The 22608-nt window shown below is 44.3% G+C and overlaps 1 protein-coding gene across 4 annotated transcripts in view; it reads right to left on the bottom strand.

Moving 5' to 3' along the window:
- PLPP4 (phospholipid phosphatase 4) overlaps positions 1–22597 on the bottom strand; it is a 130673-nt gene extending 108076 nt beyond the window's left edge. For all 4 annotated transcript variants that reach the window (XM_004374900.2, XM_012555140.2, XM_023729899.1 and 1 more), the window contains exon 1: positions 22514–22597. In XM_004374900.2, coding sequence (XP_004374957.1) covers positions 22514–22569 — 56 coding nt within the window. In that variant the 5' untranslated portion in view covers positions 22570–22597. The remainder of the gene's footprint in view (positions 1–22513) is intronic.
- Between the last annotated feature and the right edge of the window lie 11 nt (positions 22598–22608).

Below are 22608 nucleotides of genomic sequence, written 5' to 3'. Positions count from 1 at the left end.
AAACACAGAATTACCACATGACCCAGCAATTCCACTCACAGGTACCCAAAAGATTTGAAAGCAAACAAGCATCAAACAGATACTTGTACACCAATGTTCACAGAAGCACTATTCACAACAGCCAAAAGATGGAAACAGCCCAAGGGTCCATTAACAGATGAATGGATAAACAAAATGTGGCATAGCCATACTACAAACTATTATCCCTCCATAAAGAAAAATGAAGTCTGATACACGCTAAGACATTGATGAATCTTAAAAACATTATGCCAAGTGAAATAATTCAGACCCAAGAGTACAAAGATTGTATGATCCCACTTATATGAAATATCTAGGATAGGTAAATCCATAGAAAGAAAAGTGTATTAGTGATTACGGGGGCTGGAGAGAGGGAGGAGTGGGGAGTTATTGCTTAAGCAGTACAGAGTTTCTGTTTGGGGTGATGACAAACTTTTGGAATTAGACAGTGGTAATGACTGCACAATACTGTGGATGTAATTAATGTCACTGAATTGTACACTTAAAAAGAATGAGAATGACAAAATTTTTGTTATATATATTTTACCATGATAACCTTCAAAAAATAATCTCCCCCCACAAAAAAGATTTATATTCAAATGAATCAGATAAAGGACAAAAAAGTAGATAAATGGCAAAATAAACACAATGCCAGGCAAATAAAAGCAAAGACGATTCATTTCCACCAAACCCGTCCTACAGGAAATGCTAAAGGAAGTTCTTCAGGCTGAAGGGAAATAATCCCAAATGGAAAACTAAATCTGAAGGAAGTAATAAATAGCACTGGAAATAGTAACTATGTGGGTAAATCTAAAAACACGTCTTCATTTCTGTAAAAGTATGCTGGTTATCTGAAGTAAAGATGATGTTAATGCTTTATGGGATTTGTAACACGCAGAAGTGAAATATATGACAAAACAACAAAGGCACGAGGGAGAAATGAAAAGATGCTGTTGGAAGATTCTTAAGTTGTATGGGAAATGGTATAATCATAAAATACTGGCTTAAGGGAGTCGGTGATAAATTAAAAACGCATATTGTAAGCCCTAGAGCAACCACTAAAAAAGATTTATTTTTGAAGGGCTATAACTAAAAATTCAATAAATGAAATAAAATGTAATACTAAAAATTATTTGATTAATCTAAAATAAGACCAAAAAAAAAAAAAAGGACAAATTGCCAACAGAAAACAAAAGGCAAGATGGTAGACTTAAACCCAAACATATCAATAATTATGTGAACTGTAAAATGAATCAACCACTCCAATTCAAAGGCAGAAATTGCCAGATTGGATAAAATTAAAAGATAAAACTAAATGTTGTTTACAAGAGTCATTCTTGAAATATAAAAACCCAGGTTGAAAATACAAGCATGAAAAAAGATATTCTGTATAGACATGAATCTCAAGAAAAACAATGTGGCTATAAATATTAGCTATAGTAGACTTCAAGGCAAGAAATAATATCACAAATAAAGATGGAAATTTCATAATGATAAAAAAGGTTCAATTCATCAGATACCATTTAAGAACATTAACTAGAATGACACACATAGGAATTATGATTTCCAAAACACTAAAGGAAAAAAAAGGAGAGGAGCAAAGAAAACTTGAACTATTCTGCTAAAACAAGAACCCCCCAAAAAAAACATTGACGTTGAGTCGATTCTGACTCATAGTGATCCTACAGGACAGAGCAGAACTGCCAAGGGAAAAAAAGCATTGAACAAAAAACACACCAGCATCACAATAGGCAAACACAGAATAAGTAGGCAGGAAGAAGACAAAACATTGGTTATCTCCAAAAAATAAAAAGATCCGAACGTTCTAATTACTGTAGTTTAACAGAGACGATGTATCTTCAAATGAAAAGACTGGAAGAGTGAGACTATAAACGATTTCAACAGCACAGCTAAGTTACTTTAATACGTTCAGATCTCTGTACCCACCAAACAGAAACCATTCCTTATGTTCCAACTATGTAAACTTACAAAAATTAACTATGTATGTGGCCACAGACAAAACTGTAACGAATTATAAAACATAGAAATCACATAAGCCACAGTCACTGATCTCAATACAACAAAACTATTTTAGTATGATTTGCTATTATCCCACATTTCACACCAGGAAACTGAATAACAGAGAGACAAAGCAACCTGCTCAAGGTCACATAGCTAGTATATTCGCACTCACGTTTTGAACTCTGGCATCCTGGCTCTAGAACCTACTGTCTTAACTCTTGTGCTGTCCCTGGGTGGCACAAACAGTTAACACGCTCAGCTGCTAACCAAAAGGTTAGGGGTTCAAGTCCACGCAGAGGTGCCTCAGAGGAAAGACCTGGCGATCTACTTTTGAAAACCCAGCCACTGAAAACCCAATGGAGCACAGTTCTACTCTGACACACATGGGGTTGCCATGGGTTGGAGTCGACTCGACAGTAACTCGTTTTACATTCCTACCTAAGGATGGGGGAAGAGGATGGGGATGTTTGACCTACAAAATATCTAAGTATACTATAATATTACAATAATCAAAATGTTATATTGAGCCACAACCAGGCACATAGATAATCAGAAGAGAATTCAGAAGCAATTCCATGGATTTACAGAAATCTGTAACTAATAAATCAGAAAGAAAATAATGGTCTGTTTCATAACTGGCAAACAATTTCCAGGGGAAATAAAGATAAATCCCCTACCTCACCCCATAAGTAAAAAACAAACCTCCAATCTATTAAAGAATTAAAATTAAAGAATAAAACAGTAGAAAATACAGGAGAATATTCTTTCTATTTTAGATGGGAAAGACTTTTCAAATAAGACAGAAACTCTGAAACTATAAAGGAAAGACTGATCGATTCAGCTCCGTGAAAATTAAATGTGCACACAATGACAGAAATCACAAAGAAGCTTAAAAGACGAGCATAGATGAGGAGAAAATGTTTGCAGCGTATGAAAGAGAAGATTGATACCTACAAGACATAAAGTACTCCTACGCATCAATAAAATACATTCAAAGATCCAATAGAAGCATGGAAAAAGGGAAATGACAGACATTTCACTAAAGACAATACCAACTGCCAATACGCGCGTGAAAAGATACTCAACGTTAAAGAGAAATGAAAATTAAAGCAAATGTTAGATAAAATTTCCTCCCACGGCAGACATATAAAACAGTAATAACATCCAGCATTGGCAATGATTTAGGAAACAGACACCTACACACACATTTGGTGAAATGTCTACCCTTAGGGTAGACAATTTGACTACACCCACCAAAATTTCAAATACGTTTGGCCTTGGACCCAGAAATTTCACTTATAAAAGTTCAATAAATACTGGAAGAGGTGACTACAATATATGTACAATTACAGTATTTCCTGTCCCAGCAAAAAAAGAACACATCGTAAACGTCCATGAATCCAGTAGGGCTAATACAATGCATCACCACCCATCTGTCAGTTTGTGGCACTGCGGTGGCTGGCATGTTGCTACAACGCCGGAATCTATGCCACTGGTGTTTCAAATACCATCAGGTTCTCCCCTGGTGGACAAGTTTCAGCAGAGCTTCCAGACTATGACAGAGTAGGAAGAAAGGTCTGGCAATCTACTTCCAAAAATTAGCCAACGAAAACCTCATAGATTACAATAAAATATTGTCTGAAGCTCCATAGACACATCCAAACTCCCTAAGGGACGAAATTGTTGGGCGGTGGGCTGTAGGGACCATGGTCTCGGGGAACATTTAGCTCAATTGGCATAACATAGTTTATAAAGACAATGTTCTACATTCTACCTTGGTGAGTAGTGTCGGAGGTCTTCAAAGCCTGTGAGCAGCCATCTAAGATACTCCACTGGTCTCATCCCTTCGGGAGCAAGGGAGAATGAAGAAAACAAGACACAAGGGAAAGATTAGTCCGAAGGACTAAGGGACAACAACTACCACGGCCTCCACCAGACTGAGTCCAGTACAGCTAGATGGTGCCCGGCTACCAGCACTGACTGCTCTGACCGGGATCACAACAGAGGGTCACAGACAGAGATGGAGAAAAATGTAGAATAAAATTCTAACTCACAAAAAGAGACCAGACTTACTGGCCTGACAGAGACTAGAGAAACCCCGAGAGTATGGCCCCAGACACCCTTTTAGCTCCGTAATGAAGTCACTCCCGAGGTTCAGCTTTCAGCCAAATATTAGACAGCCCCATAAAACAAAATGAGACTAACGGGGCACAACAGCCCAGGGACAAGGACTAGAAGGCAGGAGCAGACAGGAAAGCTGGTGACAGGGAACCCAAGGTTGAGAAGGGAGAGTGTTGACATGTCACGGGGCTGTTAACCAATGTCATAAAACAATATGTGTACTGTTTAATGAGAAACTATTTGTTCTGTAAACCTTCATCTAAAGTACAATAAGAAAAAAAAAGCTGTTATCAAGAAAGGGTGCTAGATGTTATCAAATGCCTTTTCTGCATCAAGTGAGATGATCATGTGGTTCTTTTCCTTTGTTCTATTAATGTGGTACACTACATTGACTGATTTTCTGATGTTGAACCAACCTTGCATTCCTGGAATAAATTCCACTTGATCATGATGTATAAAAAAATAAATATTTAAAATTTGAAATTAAAAAAAAAAATATTGTCCGATACATTACTAGAAAATGAGTCCCCTAGGCTGGAAGACACTACACAATAGCCTTAACAATGGACTCAAACATACCAATGATCATGAAGATGGCACAAGACGAGGCAATGTTTCATTCTGTTATTCATAAGGTTGACACAAGTGAACCAACTCAGTGGCAACTAACCACAACAATACCATGGAATACTACACATCCAGCAAAAAGAATGAAGTAGATCTATATAGATAGTAAGTATCTCCAAGATGTATTAAGTTAGAAAATACATAAAACTATATAAAAATGTTTTCAGTGTTTTTCTTAATTACATATAAATGTGTAAAAAATTTAACTTTGAAAAGTGAAAGGATGGAATTAGCAGAGAGAGGTGAGGGGGTTCAGGGAGTCTTATACTTTTTGTCTTGCTTACATTTTTACAAGTATTTTATAATAAAAAAATTTAAGAGTGGAGGAAACAGAACCATTTCTATCACATTCACTTTTATGTAATCGTTTCTAATGTCTTCCCAAATCAGGCATATTTCAAATAGTTGCAATTCTGAGATATATTTCTGTATTGTGCTTTTTTCTTTAACCATTACATCATAAAATTTCATGATTTTCAAAATGATTATTCCCTTTCTTTTTTATTGCTGTGAAAACATCTATATAAGACAATATTTGCCAATTCAACATTTTTTAGGTGTACAGCTTAGTGATATCAATTACATTAATCGTGTTGTGCAACCATTATTCATAATTGATGCCAAATGTCCCATCACCATAAACAGAAACTCACCGCTTCCCAAACAATGGCTCCACCTGTCCCCCTCCTTCTAGCCCCAGGTAACCACTAATAAACTTTGGTCTCTATACATTTGCCTGTTCTCATCGTTTCATATAACCCGGTGGCACAATGGTTAAAGCAATGGACTGCTAACCGAAGGGTCGGCGGTTCAAAACCACCAGCAGCTCTTCTTTGTCATTTCATGTGTCACAGATTGCATTGTGTCCCCCAAAAAATGTGGGTAGCAACTTGGCTAGGTCATGATTCCTAGTATTGTATGATTGTGTTGTCTGATGTGATGTCCTCATGTGTTGTGAACTCTACCACTATAATGAGATTATATGTGATCTCCTCATGTGCTGTAAATTCTATCACTGTGATGAGGTTATACTGATGAGGTTGACAAGATCAGTGTCTTAATGCAATCTCTTTTGATATATAAAAGAGAGACGTGAGCAGAGACACATGGGAACCTCATACCACCAAGAAAGCAGTGCTGGGAGCAGACCACGTCGTTTGGACCTGAGGTTCCTGTGCTGAGATGCTCCCAGACCAAGGAAAGACTGAGGCATCACAAGGACCTTTCCCCAGAGCCGAGAGAGAGCGAGCCTATTCCTGGAGCTGATGCCCTGAATTTGGACTTGTAGCCTACTGGATTGTGAAGACAATAAATTTCTCTCTGTTAAAACCATCCACTGGTGGTATTTCTGTTAGAGCAGCACTAGATGACTAAGACATCATGTAAGTGAAGTCATACAATATCTGTCCTTATTTCACCCAGCATAATGTCTTCAAGGTTCACACATGTTGTAGCATGTATCAGGACTTCATTTCTCTTTATGGCTGAGTGGCATTCCATTGAAGGAGCCCTAGTGGCACAGTGTTTAAGCATTCGGCTGATAACCAAAAGGTCAGTAGTTCAAACCCACCATCCACTCCGAGGGAGAAAGATGTGGCAGTCTGCTTCCGTAAAGATTTATAGCCTTAGAAACCCTTTGGGGAAGTTCTACTCTGTCCTATAGGGTCGCTCTGAGTTGGAATCGACTTAACAGCAATGGGTTTGGTATTTTGTTTGTTTTAGTACAGTATCCCATTATCTATATGTACCACATTTTGTTTATCCATTCACCAAAATGATTATTTTGATAGCTATATATTACTTTGTGCCCATAATTTACCAAACCATCCTTCAAATGTTGGCCACTTGAGTTTTCCTTTATTTTATTTTTATTTTGCGTATGTGTTTATTTTGCTTTGTACAGAACACAGCAATGAACATCTGTATACATTTTTCGCATTTCTCACATTGGTGCCTCAACATATTTTTCTAAGAATTCTAAGTCAAAGGGCAGGAATTATCTCATAGCTGTTTATAAATTTCAACATTACTCCTCAAAAAGGTTGTGCCAATTTACCATTCCACCCGCAGCAGCTGATTACATCTGTTTCACCAAAATCTTGCACATCCTGAGTGTTAATCTTTACTTTCCAATTTTTCTTCAAATATTTTAGTTGACTTTTGAGGAACCTGTACATAGATCAAGAGGCAGTTGTTTGAACAGAACAAGGCGATACTGCGTGGTTTAAAGTCAGGAAAGGTGTGCGTCAGGGTTGCATCCTTTCTTCCAATAAAGGAACGAATTGATTATATTACCACATTAAAAGAGCATTGTGCATATTCTTTTGTAACCCGCTTTTATTACTTAACCACAGTTTATGGATATCTTCCCATCAGTAAATAGCTGCAAAAGACCTCTTTAAAGTGTTAAAAAGCAAAGATGTCACTTTAAGGACTAAGGTGTGCCTGACCCAAGCCATGGTTTTTTCAAACACCTCATATGCATGGGAAAGCTGGACAATGAATAAGGAAGACCGAAGGAGAATTGATGTCTTTGAATTATGATGTTGGTAAGGAATACTGAATATACCATGGACTGGCAGAAGAATGAACAAATCTGTCTTAGAAGAAAGACAGCCAGAATGCTCAATAGAAGCAAGGTTGGCGAGACTTCATCTTACATACTTTAGACATGTTATCAGGAGGGACCAGTCCCTGGAGAAGGACATTATGCTTGGTAAAGTAGACAGTCAGTGAAAAAGAGGAAGACCCTCAACGAGATGGACTGACGCAGTGGATGCAGCAATGAGCTCAAGCATAACAAGGATTAGAAGGATGGCACAGGGCCAGGCGGTGTTTCGTTCTGTTGTACAAAGGGTCTCTATGAGTCGGAACCGACTCGACGGCACCTAACAACAACATAACTAATTTTAATGGTTGCGTAATCTTTCATTGTCACATAGAAAGCTTGTGCTAGAAAAACAAACAAAAAAAAAAATAGGTGCTGTTGAGTGGATTCCAAATCATGGCAACCTCACGTGTGTCAGAGTAAAACTGAGCCCCCTAGGGTTTTCAATGGCAGCCTTCCCTCCAAGGTGCCTCTGGGTGGACTTAAAACTCCAAAAGAGCACGGTAACTGTTTGCACCACCCCGGGACTCCTGTGCTAATCTATATTCAATGTTATTTAGTTTTGTTTTGTTTTCAGATGTGTATCTTGCATTTCTTTTGAAATCACACACTTAAAGTGAATTAGTTCTTTGTATTTCTCCCTTTGTGAGTTCCCTGTTCATATCCGTTGCTCTTTTCTTTTTTACTGAAGACTTCTTTCTTCTTATTGATTAGTAGGAGCCCTCTGTATATGCGAGGCATGAACTCCTAACTCTGTAAAGAGAAACAACAAACTCCTGCAGTTTGCAAAGATGGTGTAACGTGTGGCAGGTGTCTAGTACAAAGCCGGCACATGGTAGGTTTAAGTGAGTCTCCTTTGCTTCCTCCCTCTCTCATTCTTCCTGTAACCAAGGTGGAGATGTAGGTCGATTAAAAGATACTTATACACACTTGCATACTGGCCATCTTTCTCTCAATGACTTCTTGGACGAGTATTCACAATGCCTCCCTCAAGCTTTCTAAATCCTGGTGCAAGGCTCAGCTCTCTCATCTGTATTTGTAAGTCTCCCTTCATCTTGATACAGACCAGATACCCCTTTAGAACTATAGCTGCACAAAGAGACACCAAATCCTTCTTTGCAAATCTCTCATGACTGACCCAGTGTTTCCATTCCTAGGTATACATACCCATTGCCATCAAGTCGATTCCAACTCATAGAGACACTATAGGACAGTACAGAACTGTCCCACAGGGTTTCCAAGGAGCAGCTGGTGGATTCGAACTGCCGACTTTTCAGTTAGCAGCCATAGCTCTTAACCACTGCACCACCAGGGCTCCGTGCCTGACCCAACAGAAATTACAAAAATATTCGTCAAAAGACAAGAAGAGCAGCATTATGCTTCATAGCCCAAAACAAGAAATAATCCAAACGTCCATAAAGAGCAAAACGAGTAAATAAAGAGGCGGGGAGTCCAACAATGAAATGCTCTACAGCACTGACAAGGAACAAATGACAGCTGCATTCAACGTGGCTAAGTCACAAAAACATGTCAGGCAACAGAAGACAAGCACCAGTACACGCCGTAGGATTCCATTTATACAGAGTTCCAAAGTGGGCGAATTAAACCATACAGCTCGAAGTCAGGGTGGTGGCTACCCTCAGGGTTGGTGGAAAACATCAAGGCAGGGTGCCTTACGAGCTGCAGGATTATGAATAGCGCACTTTTGTGTGTGTATGCTATTTTTAGGTTGAACTCACTGAAACTGCCGTTTTGTTAAGTCAAAACAGTGGAATATCAGCAATTTCATGCAGTTCAACTTAATACATCAATAAAAATGGTTATAAACAACCTTTTGGAAAAGAAGAAAAGAGCCTCTAGCATTGATTGGCAGAGTGCTACCTTTTCGAAAACCAACCTAAATGTACCTGCAGTTTCTGACACTGTTTCTTGCTCCTTTGTCTTCAGCGGAGACAGGATAACAACCAGTCCCTCAGCTGTGTGGGACAATTTTTCATAGTCACAATATCGAAAGACTGTGATTAAGCTGTCCCCAGAATCCTAGTCTCTCTCAGCTTCCGGCTCACTCATCTTGGGCATCTCAAAGGCTCCCCTTAACACCTTTGTAGTTTTGGCTGAACGATGAGGACACGCGGGCAGGCATCCGTCTTGTCTGAATGGACCTCCTCGCTATAAACCAGAGTTTCTAACTCATCCACAGAGCAGCAAGATATTTTTTTCCAAGCAGCAATATTACTAAGATAATTTTTATATTTAAAAACACTATCACAGAAAAATAGAGCTACTCAGTTTTTATGAGCCTTGTGTCGGTCATAAAAGGCATAATGTTATAACTAATTGAGATAACTTTACCCACAAGTTAGGAAACTAATGATCTCCTTTCGCCATGTTATAAGCATTTATCTCCCTGTGGAAAAACATCATCAATTCTCAGAGTTCTGGTACAGCCGACTCATTTTACAGTGGCAAATGATATTTCAAGCAGAAGGGTGCTCCATTTATCAGATGAGAAGGCAGAAGTCCTCCCGGGAGGGGAGGAAAAGCACTGGGATCCACCTGTTCCAGCAAGTTCGATGGGGGAGGAGAGAGTATCTGATGGAAAGAACTCTCAGGGCACAGCTTCCAACTGAACTCAGTTCGCTGAAAACAGGCTCTGAAAGAAAAGATGGCAGCCCAGCATTTTCCTGACACGTTATCCCACACAGCGATGCTGGTAACGCTTCTGATTCAATGTCCTCAAATCACTGTTGTAAAAGGCCAGCAGTTTAAGTCATCACTGGGAAGTTACAAGACTGAGACCACCCCACCCCATCAGACAGTAAGCCACTCATGCTGCTATGGGGGTACAACTCATTAAAGGAGTTCATAGCAACTTACATACATCACTTTTGGGGGGTAAAAGGGATCATTTGAAATATATTTAAAGGAGTTTACTATTTTATAGAAATCCTGTAGTAAACCATTTATAGTAAGAAATCATTAGCTATCTATGGTATTTGTCTCCAGCGTGCATTAAATACACTAAGAATATTACTATTTGTTGAGTACCTACAATGAGCCGAGTACTGTCTGGTTTAATACTCACAAGCCTTGCTTTCAGGAGTACTGTTAATATTTGCATTGAATTGAACAAAGACTTAAGCTGGTGAAACACTTTGCCCAAAGGCTCACACAGTAATAAGTGGCAAAACCAGGATTCAAACCCAGGCAATCTGAAGCCCAAGACCACTATGCAACATCGCCGTTCTTAGACACTACATATATGTCAGAGAGATTAACAAGAGTGGGAGAAGACACCCAATTACGGCTGAATGCGCCATAGGCACTTAAAGCACTTTATCTAATAAAATCCAATAAAGTTTGTACATGTACAAACGGCTGAATTGGTGTATGGGTTGCCGTGTATAGTCTCAAAATAAATAAATAAATAAACAATGAAGTATTGTAAAAATGGCGTGAGGGTGGTGTTTGACCTCCTCTAACTTCACAAGGGGTAAGGAGGACCAAGATCAACAGCCCAGGGATAATTCCTGTGAGGTAGAGGTTAGATGTGCCTCCTCTCTCTGCCATCTTTACCAATTCTGACACAAACTGTCCCTCCCACAGCACTCTCTGCTTCTCTGCTGAGTTCAATAACTCATTGCAATGGCCACACAGAATCCACATATAGTATTCATGAGTCGGGTTTATTAGGGATGTAGCAAGTTACAATTCAGGATCAGGAAGAACTCAGGATACAGTTCATCCATCAGGACAGCTTCCTCTCAACTGTGCTGCAGGCATGCCTCTTTCTGGCCCCTCGGCCTCTGCCCTGCTCAGGCAAGTTTTACAAAACTCTTTTAGCACTGCCAATAAGTGCTCAGAGGCACCCCACACCGCCAGTAAGCCTCAGCCCAAAGGCACTCAGCTTTTTCGCTCTGTGGGCCCGGAAGCCTACTGTACTGTCTCCTGCCAGTCTCTCCTACTGGTGTCTCCTGCCAGACTCTCCTGCTGCTGTTTCTCTGCCAGCTCTCTCTGTCTCTCTGTCTGTCTCTGCCTCTCTCTCAGTCTCCTAGTTCCAGGATCTTCTCAGCGCAGGGATCCCGGGTCCAAAGGATGTGCTCCGCTCTTGGCCCTTCTTTCTTGGTGGTGGTGAGATCCTCTCTCTGCTCTGGAATTGGCTCTTTTTTAAGCCTTGTGAGATAGCAAAACTGAGCAATCCCCTTGGTGGGCCATAATTGCCTTGTGTGCAGAGTCCCACCCAATCATTCAGGTGGGAGTTACAAGACCACGGTGAGAAGACCACACAAAAGCGATCCATCGCACCACAAGTATTATCCCCATTTCCCACGTGAAGAAACTGAGGCACAGAGATTTTTAGCAACTTGCTGGTTAGTGGCACAGCTGAAATTCAAACAAAAATTTGCCTCGCTCCAAAGCCCATGGACTTTCATTATACCACTTTGCCTCAGACAACTCTCTTTGTTTCTAGAGAGCAAGTAAAATTATTTCAGATGTGTAAGTTAGACAGGTATTTGCAATGAGTAAGTCGATGGTCTTGCAAAATTCCACCATGCAATCTCTGGCACTGTTTCTATCAACAAGGCCATGTTTTCCAACTACCGATCCTTCTTCTTTGTTTCCAACTTTTGCATTCCAATCACCAGGGGTAACTGTAGAACAGACTTTATCAATTGCTCAGTCATATGCAAGTTTAAGTTGAAGCTGAATAAAATTAAAACAAGTCCACAGAAATGAAAATACAACACTGAATGCATCCCACTTGAATTTGGAGACCATCTCAAGAACAGATTTGACGCATGAACACTAATGACCAACGACCAGACGAGTTGTGGGATGACATCAAGGACATCATACATCAAGAAAGCAAAAGATCATTTAAAAGACAGGAAAGAAAGAAAAGACCAAAATGAATGTCAATAAAGGCTCTGAAACTTGCCCTTGAAGGTACAGTAGCTATAGCAAATGGAAGAAAGGATGAAGTAAAGAGCCGAAGAGAAGATTTCAAAGGGCAGCTCGAGAAGGCAGAATAAAACATTATAATGAAATGTGAGAAGACCTGGAGTTAGAAAACCAAAGGGGAAGAACGTGTTTGGAATTTCTCAAGCTTAAAGAACTGAAGACAAAATTCAAGCCTTGAGTTGCAATACTGAAGGATTCTATGAGCAAAACAAAATGGAGCCCTGGTGGTGCAGTGGTTAAGAGCTGTGGCTGCTAACCAAAAGGTAGGCAGTTCGAGTTCACCAGCCACCGCTTGGAAACCCTGTGGGGCAGTTCTACTCTGTCCTGTAGGGTCGCTATGAGTTGAAATCGACTAGACGGCAACGGGTTTGGGTTTTTTTTTTTTTTTTGCTTTTTTTTAATGGGAAAAATATTGAACAACACAGGAAGCATCAAAAGGAGATGGAAGGAATACACAGAGTCACTGTCCCAAAAAGAACTGGTTGACATTCAACCATTTTAGGAGTCAGTATATGATTAAGAACCAATGGTATTGAAGGAAGAAGTCCAAGCTGCACTGAAGGCATTGGCGAAAAACAAGGCTCCAGGAATTGATGGAATACCAACTGAGATGTTTTAACAAATGGATGCAGCACTGGAGGTGCTCACTCGTCTATGCCAAGAAATTTAGAAGATAGCTACCTGGCCAACTGACTGGAAAAGATGCAAATTTATGCCTATTCCAGAGAAAGGTGATCCAAAAGAATACAGAAATTATCAAACAAGATCATTAATATCACACGCAGGTAAAATTTTGCTGAAGATAATTCCAAAACAGTTGCAGCAGTACATCAACAGGGAACTGCCAGAAATTCAAGCCAGATTCAGAAGAGGACATAGAACCAGGGATATCACTGCTGATGTCAGATGTATCTTGGCTAAAAGCAGAGAATAGCAGAAAGATGTTCACCTGTGCTTTATTGACTATGCAAAGGCATTCAACTGTGTCGATCATAACAAATTATGAATAACATTCTGAAGAATGGGAATTCCAGAACACTTAATTGTGTTCATGTGGAACCTGTACACAGACCAAGAGGCAGTTGTTCAAACAGAACAAGGGGATGCTGCATGGTTTAAAATCAGGAAAGGCGTGCGTCAGGGTTGTAGCCTTTCACCATACTTATTCAATCTGTATGCTGAGCAAATAATCCGAGAATCTGGACTATATGAAGAAAAACGCAGCATTAGGATGGGTGGAAGACTCATCAACAATCTGCGATATGCAGATGACACAACATTGCTTGCTGGAAGTGAAGAGGACTTGAAACACTTACTGATGAAGATCAAAGACCACAGCCTTCAGTATGGATTACACTTCAACATAAAGAAGACAAAAATCCTCACAATGACCAATAAACAACAGCATGATAAATGGAGAAAAGACTAAAGTTGTCAAAGATTTCATTTTACTTGGATCCATAATCAACACCCATGGAATCGGCAGTCAAGAAATCAAATGATGTATTGCATTGGGCAAATCTACTGCAAAAGACCTCTTCAAAGTGCTGAAATGCAAAGATGCCACTTTGAGGACTCAGGTGCGCCTGACCCAGGCCATGGTATTTTCAGTCACCTCATATGCATGTGAAAGCTGGACAATGAATAAGGAAGACTAAAGAAGAATTGATGCCTTAAAATTATGGTGTTGGTGAAGAATACTGAATGTACCATGGACTGCCACAAGAACAAACAAATCTGTCTTGGAAGAAATACAGCCAGACTGCTCTTTAGAAGTGAGGATGCTAAGACTCCATCTCACGTACTTTGGACATGTTATCAGAAAGGACCAGTGCCTGCAGAAGGACATCATGCTTGGTAAGGTAGAGAGTCAGTGAAAAAGAGGAAGACCCTCAACAAGATGGATTGACACAATGGCTGCAGTAATGGGCTCAAACATAGCAATGATTGTGAGGATGGTGCAGGATTGGGTAGTGTTTCATTCTGTAGGACACGGGGTCTCTACGAGGCAGAAGCGACTCAACACCTAACAACAACAAGTTAGACAGAATAGCCTTATCTACAGCAGCTAACCAACCCAAAAATATCAGCTAACATGTATATAGTTTCCTCTTCACATGAAGTCCACTTCTGATAGTGCAACTGTCCAGAGCAGTGTCCTGGCTGCTTCTATCTGGCAGCTCTCCCATCTCAAACACGGCCCCCGTGCTCACCACCAATGAGAAGGACAATGGCAGGCCACGAAGAGGTTCATGTTGCCACAACCTGGAAGTGAAACTTGACATTTTACCAATGTTCCGTTAGCCAGGCAAGGGTTTGGGAAGTGTAGTCTGGGTGGCTAGGAAGGAGAACCAGAGGAGACTGTCTACAGTAAGAGGGTCCCAGATTACAGTAGACTGCACATCAGAAGGAATCCCTCGGTGGTGTAAATGCTTAACGTGCTCAACTGCTAACTGAAAGGCTGGAGGTTTGAGTCCACCCAGAGGCACCTTGGAAGAAAGGCCTGGTGATCTCCTTCTGGAAAATCAGCCATTGAAAACTCTAGGGAACACAGTTCTACTCTGACACACTTGGGGTTGACTTGACTCAGAGTCGACTTGATAGCAACTGGTCTGGTGATGGTACATCAGTAGTTCCCAAACTTGGGGGGCATAAGGAACACCTATTAAAAATGTAGATTCCTGGGCCTCCATTCCATACGTTGATTCTGCTAAGCCTGACCTGGGCCCCAGGTAAAGCTGAAGCAGGTCGTCAGCATACCACTCTTTCTGAACCCCTGCTATGGAATGATGCTGAGCACTGAGAGGTCTATCTGACCGAGTCCAATCTGATGAGCCCTCCCGTGGCCCCAGCCATGCTGTGCCAAGGCTAGGGTGAGGTGTGGAGGAGCACAGAAGACAAAGATGCAGGCCCAGTCCACACAGCCCAACAGTTTACAGCACCGGGCCAAACATGGAAATGCGTGGCCACGACACAAGGCGAAGAAAGCAAGCGCTCCCTACGAGGACAGGACCGCTGTGGAGGCGGCAGAGGCTGTGGACTGTCCCTCACAAGAGTACACAGCCTGCGTGCCCAAAGGAACCAGACATTTCCACCAGCGGGCAAATACCTGATCATGGTATTTCTGTTTTAAACTTCTGCAGTCCTAAATAGACTCTCCAATAGGTAGGGGTCTCTTACTGCCGCTAAGAGAAAGTCCACCCTTCCTGGCAGGACACTGAGACCACGGACAATCTCTTCCCACTTCATCCCTCCTCCACCCGTCCTGGAACCCATATGCAGTGCCTTGGCCATACCTGGTGACCCCATTTCCAACACAAAATGCTCCTCTAAACCTCCAGGACTTTGCTCCAAGATGCCCCTTCTGCAGGAATCTCCTTGGTCCAGGCCTCTACAACTAGCACTTAATGTTCAAGGCTCAGGTGCCAGCTCTGGCAGCCTTACCTGGCCCCGTCTCCTCCTCCTCCTCCCCACCCACCCCTAGAATTAATTAATCCCTTCCTCTAGGTAAAACTGAGTACTCTGCTCCAAGTCCCACAATTGTCCCCAACCTGGACTCCCAGACTCCACACCCCATAACCCTGTTGCCATCAAGTCGATTCTGACTCATAGCAACCCTACAGGACAGAGTAGAACTGCCCCATAGGGTTTCCAAGGAGTGGCTGGTGGATTTGAACTGCCAATCTTTTGGTCAGCAGCTGAGCTCTCAACCACTGTGCCACCAGGGGTAGTATATGAAGGGTCTGTTAGCTATTGTCAATATTTCAAAACCCTGCCTGACATCCAGCACTCTCAAGCAGCCCACCAAACCAGCTAAAGCACTGGGTTTCCCTGTGTCTGGGGGGAATGACACCAGCCAAAGTTAGTCATCAAGGGGGAAGTGCCGACACCTAAAACCAGTCTAGTTGCTGACTCTTGGTGACCTCATATGTGTCAGAGTAGAAGTGTGCTCCACAGGGTTTTCAATGACTGATTTTCTAGAAGTGGGTCGGCAGGCTTTCTTCCAAGGTGCTTCTGGGTGGACTCGAACCTCCCATCTTTCAGTTAGCGGTCAAGCACATTTACCGTTTGCACTATCCAGCCACTCCGTCTGCACCTAAAAAACCCACAGCTGTCATGTCGATTCTGGCTCACGGCAACCCTATGTGTTACAGAGTAGAACTGTTCCATAGGGTTTTCTTGGCTGCAATCCTTAAGGAAGCAGATTGCCAGGCATGTCTTCCATGGTACCACTGGGTGGGTTCGAACCTGCAATTTTTAGGTAAGTAGTCCAGCCCAGGGAAGGTGTTAAATAAGTACATATGGAATGGATGAATGATAAAAGAGAAATGATTGGAGGCAAAACTTTCAGAACAAGCGACTGCACCGAGGAAATAACCAATCACGTTCCACCACGTGCTTGCTCTGCTAGACCGTGGCTGGCAAGCGCCTTAGAGGCCAGCGGGGCTTCTTGCTCCTCTCCCCGCATCACCTGGTCCAGGCCTCCTGCACAGGAAGTGCTCAGAGAAGCCTGCTGCAGTGATCAGAGGCGCGGCAAACACCACAACCTGAGCACCTGACATCCTGAGCACTCTGAGCTCTGTGACTTGGGCAGACTCACACCCAGGGAGCCACCAGGAGACACAGGGAGAGAGGACGGGCCCCAGGGAACCCAGGCTGGCAAGTTAAAGAGGCACATCACCTTCCCTCTACAGCCAACATTTCAGCTCATCATCATCCTTTTCGGGCCCCTTCTGCAGGGCTACAAATGAACACCTTTCGGAATTCACTGATGTGCTGGAGTTGTTGCTGTTAGGTGCCGTCTAGCGAGCTCTGACTCATAGCGACTCCTAATGGTGCCCGGCCCTGCCCCACCCTCACAATCGTTGCTATGTCTGAGCCCGTTGCTGCAGCCACTGTGTCAATCCATCTCGTTGAGTCTTCTTTTTCGCTGACCTTCTACTTTACCAAGCATGATGTCCTTCTCCAGGGACTGGTCCCTCCTGATAATGTATCCAAAGTAAGCGAGACCAAGTCTCCATGTCCTGGAGAGGGATAGACAAAACAGTGTGGGCAAGCAATGTGCTACTACGTACTTGTTCTCCCCAGCAACTGACCCCCACATCTTGCCCTCTGAGGTCCAAAGGGCCAAGAAAGACCCTTCAAAATCCACAACATATCCCAATTCCATCTTTTGGGGAACATGAACCAACCCACCATCCCTCTGCCCCTGAGGTGTGATCCTACGACAGTTTGATTGTAGAACTAGAGTGACAGCCATCTGTTCCCAAACATTACCCCAGAAAATGTGCGTTTGCTTCTCTGGATAACAACAGGTCAAAGACGGGGACTGCTTATAGGATGTGGTCACTCTTGCTCCAGTCTAGAAGCCCACTGCTGGGAGCAATTTATTTCAGTGGCTGATGGTTTTGGGACATGGAGTCAACCTCCCGTTGGCTAGGTGTCTTCAGGCGAGTTACTTAACCTTTTGAAACCTTGGTTTCCTTATTTATAAAATGGGGATGATTTACAGTAGTCACCTCAAATGCAATGAGGCTTAAAACAGAAGTCACTTGGGGAGTGTTTCACACACTGTAAGCTTTGGACCGACACTGGCTACTACTTTTTCTGAAGCAGTTCAGCAAGACGGTGGAGAGCGTAGACTACCCACTTGGCACATCCAGGTTCAGGTTCAGACCTGCCCTTATCAACTCTGTCACCTGGGCAGTCCTTAACCTGCCTGTGCCTGAGTTTCCTCACCCCTGACACAGAGATAGCAATGTACCCCTTCATCAGGTTAGTATAAGGATTAAATGGCATAAGCGAGAGTCTTCATTAGTGCCTGGCAAGTAATCAGCCCTCAGTAAGTGGTAGCTATTGATACCGGTAACCAAAAAAACAAAACCCACTACTGTCGACTCATAGAGACTCTACAGGACAGAGTAGAACTGCCCCATAGGGTTTCAAGGAGCAGCTGGTAGATTCGAACTGCCGACCTTGGATAAGCAGCCGAGCTCTTAACCACTACACCACCAGGGAAAAACCAAACCCACTGCCATCAAGTCGATTCCGATTCACATCGACCCTCAATAGGACAGAGCAGAACTGCACCATAGGGTTTCCAAGGAGCAGCTGATGGATTTAAACTGCGGACCTTTGGGTTAGTAGGCGAATGCCTAAGCACTGTGCCACCAGGGCTCCTGGATATTGGTGGTAACAGTAAAATGGAAGCAGTAAACAATCGGTGTATGCCATTGTTCTGGGGGGCTGAGGACTGGTCCCTCATTTCTTCACTGCATGTCACTGAACACGGTCCAGGGCCACTCTGGCATCTGCAGAAACGCTCACAGCACCTCTCCTGGAGTCCTGGGTGGCAGCAGGAGACAGGATTCCCACCGGTGCATCTCCTTCTCCCTCCCCAGCCTGCAGCCCATAGGAAGGGCAAAGAGCCTCTTGGCCTGCAAGCTTCACGGCACTAAATGCAGCCTCAACGCTCCACATCATACTTTTAGTTTTTCCTAAACTCTGGGCTCTTGTAACCAATTTATTTCCGGTTAGGTTACACTGAAGGTACAGCCCTAATTTGCATTACTGTTTCCTAATTCTCTTCCCAGTGATTTGAGGTCCTTAACTGGACTGCGCACAAGGCCTTGAGCACGCTAGGGTTGATCTACAGGGACTGCCTTGAGAGCATCCTCTCGGAATCCTGAATTAACAAAACCTCAGCACAACACCTTGTCTGCAAATGGAAAACTGCTTTCTTAAGAGTTAGCAAGAGATAAGATACTCCACTGGTCTCATCCCTTCAGGAGCAAGGGAGAATGAAGAGAACAGGATACAAGGAAAAGATTAGTCCAAAGGACTAATGGACCACAGCTACCAAGGCCTCCACCAGACTGAGTCCAGTACAGCCAGATGGTGCCCGGCTACCACCACTGACTGCTCTGACCAGGATCACAACAGAGGGTTCTGGACAGAGCTGGAGAAGGATGTAGCACAAAATTCTACCTCACAAAAAAAAGTCCAGATTTACTGACCTAAAGGAGACTGGAGAAACCCCGAGAGTATGGCCCCCAGACACCCTTTTAGCTCAGTGGTGAAGTCATTTCCGAGGTTCACCGTTCAGCTGGGGAGTGGACAGCCCCATAAAACCAAATGGGACTAATGAGGTACAGCAGTCCAGGGACAAGGGCCAGAAGGCAGAAGGGGACAGGAAAGCTGGTGATAGGGAACCCAAGGTTGAGTAAGGATAGTGTTGATGTGTTGTGAGGTTGTTAACCATTGTCATAGGGCAACATGTGTACTGTTAAATGAGAAACTATTTTGTTCTGTAAACCTTCATCTAAAGTGAGAATAGCAGCACAATTAGAAGAGCGTAGTCGATGTCACTAAACTGTGCATGTAGAAATTTTTGAAATGGTGTATCTTTGGCTATGTGTATTTTCACCAAAAAAAAAAGGTCGAGAAGGGAGAGGGCTGACATGTTGTGGGGTTGTTAAACGATGTCATAAAACAATATGTGTACTACTGTTTCATGAGAAACTATTTGTTCTGTAAGCCCTCACCTGAAGTACAATAAAAAGAAAAAAAAAGTTGGCAAGAGAAAGCTTACCGTCCCACTCCCCATGGGTCCAAAATGCATTTCATGAGTTCTGACTTCAAATCTACACAGAGCATGTAGACAATGGGTAGTCGGGTCCCCGCACTCGTGCAGAGCAAACGTGGTCAGAGAACAGGGTCGTCTTCGGATGACATTTCTCTGAAGCCACAAGTTGGCAAAGAAGTAAGGTACTCCCCAAACAACTACTCCCTGATGCTGAAGAATAGGGGAGGAATAGCTAGCAGACCTCAGTGGTGAGTTACAGTGGCTAAGCTGAACACAGAGGCAGAGAACTCAGACTCAGCCTGCCCAAACCAGAGTGAGTCCCTGCTGCTGCGCCCACCGTCTTCATGGCCAGAGGTGGATATAACCCACTGACTCTTATCAGGCCAGTGCTGGCTGAAGGAAGAATAAACCTTCCCCCAAATCAGCATCTGTCACCAAGTCAGAGGCTCATCTGAGACAACAAAAGGTCATCTGTACCGGGGAGCTCAGAGTTCGCCCTTCCGGAAGTCTTATGCGCCTGATAACACATTTGAACATCCAAGATCCCCCCCCAGGGAGTTCCACACCCATACCGATGCCGTTCTTTGCAGGTAAAAGAGCCAAAGTCGGACACATTGTTAACATTTCCCAATTTGATATGAAATCAGGGAAGGGTCCAAAAATGCCATCAATTTCCCAGTGTTTCCCTCTAGAGAAGGTGATAGCAGATCACCCATTAAATAAGGCAAAGGGGAAGTCTGGAGAAAAAAATACCAACTCCCTGTCTAGGTTCCACACAATACCCTTGGAGGAAAGCAAGAAGCACATAAAATGATAATTACCAACGGTTCAAATCCCCCGCACAGACCACTGTATACTTGAAAACGTCTCTGATAAATGTTTAGGGGAAAACTGGAGGGAAACCTGAAAAAAACATAAATATTTTCCGTATTATTGGACGCTTTTTTATCTGACAGTTCTCAGCAGCAATGAAATCAGGCGGCGTAAGAGCCCATCTCATTTACTCCTCACTGGACACACATTCGCCCACCGAATGTTAAATTCCACTGTGCGCTGCACACACTCTTTAATCATTTCTACCACATCATAATTTAACGGGGTTTAGCCTCTCTGCCAACTGACAACTGTCCCCATCTGATCACACAGCAAATGCCAGTTTTAATGCACATTCCAAAGGTAGGAAAAGAGAGTAAGCAGAGGGAAGTGTTTTCTGTTTTCCCAAATGCATCAACACCCAGCTGAAGTTCTTCAGCTCCGCTCTCCAGTGAATAAACTAGTGTTCCTCCGAGGCGCGGAAGAGGGGGGCTCGCCCGCATCTGGAGGACCTCGCCGCCCTTTCTGATCCAGCGAACAAACACTCTGAGTGAATATAATCCCTAGTAAAGAAAAACATGCAAGAAAGGGCATTTCTTTTCCATGCGTCTACCCCGGGCGCACGGAACAGAAGGCATCTTAGACACAGCTTTCCAAACCTGCCACCAACTACCCGGGACGCGGGGCAGGAACCCAGAGAGGGGCCTTCTGTTAGGAATGGCTGCTTTGGGCTTTTCTAAAAAAATGGCATATCCACAAAGTTAACGCAATGTGAATATCTGACGTGTCAGAAAAAAGCCGTGGGGCAGAAGGAGAGAGAACCTGATGGGCGAAGGGAGGGACAAGTGCACGCGTCGGGTGCCCAGGTGGCAGGAGACCCCAGGGATTAGTGGGATGGGTCTGACCCGGTGTTCTGGGCTCAGATGTGAAAGGCAGAGAGACATGACAGCTCCGTGCCGCTTGGGCCCGGGAGGCCGATGGGTGGTGGGTCCCCGGGACGCCTTGGGGCTCCGGCGTCTCCGAGGACAACTGCGCAGCGCCCCCCACCCCACCTTTCCGGGATCGCTGTTCCCAGGGGCCAGCCGCTGGGAGCCGCTCGGGCATTTCGCTGGCGCCCCCGCCCCGCACCCTAGGCGGACATGACTCCCCACAGAGCCTCGGGCGTACGGAGCCCACACCGGCAGCGGCCCCGACTTTGGGAGCCTCTGCAGCAACAGTTTTCCAGTCGGAGAAGTACCGCAAACGCCTCCTGGGGAAACGCTCACCAGGACCTGGGCGGCCAAAGCCAAGATGTGGAGAGGAACCCAGCCCGAGCCTCAGCCCAGCGCGGTGTGGGGGTAACGGGGAGACAGCGCCGGGAGCAACGTCTGCAACATCGGGTCTCAACGCCCACCCCGGGGGAGAAACTCCGCGAGGACGCGGGGCGAGGGTGCGCATCGAGTCCCGGAAGCAGCCCCAAGGCGCTCGGGCAGGGAGTGCTGAGCCGAGCGGCGGCCGGAGCCGCTCTCGGAGAGGGGGCAGAGCGACGGTGGGAGCAGGTCCCCGCGAGCGCGCTCCTCCGCCCCAGAACCCCAGGCGGGGGAAGGGGAGGGTCTCTCTTGGTCCCCTAGGACGCATCCCGTAGCCAGGCGGGGAGGGGGCCTCTAACCCAGGCCCCGAAGGGACGCGGAGGCGCCAACCAAGTTGGGGCGCAGAGTGGCTCGGCGGTCGTGGGTCTCCGCGTCCGTGGCCCCCGTCCACGGCGCGCCACTACTTACACAAAGACGCCGAAGAGCAGGGCTCGGACCCCGATCTCGATGGCCAGCTCGCGCATGGTGCGGCCGGAGCAGCTCCCGCGGCGGCGGCGGCGGCG

This window comes from Trichechus manatus, unplaced genomic scaffold, assembly GCF_000243295.1.
Source record: "Trichechus manatus latirostris isolate Lorelei unplaced genomic scaffold, TriManLat1.0 scaffold00031, whole genome shotgun sequence".
NCBI classification, from domain to species: domain Eukaryota; kingdom Metazoa; phylum Chordata; class Mammalia; order Sirenia; family Trichechidae; genus Trichechus; species Trichechus manatus.
This window is presented reverse-complemented; position numbering and strand designations above follow the sequence as displayed.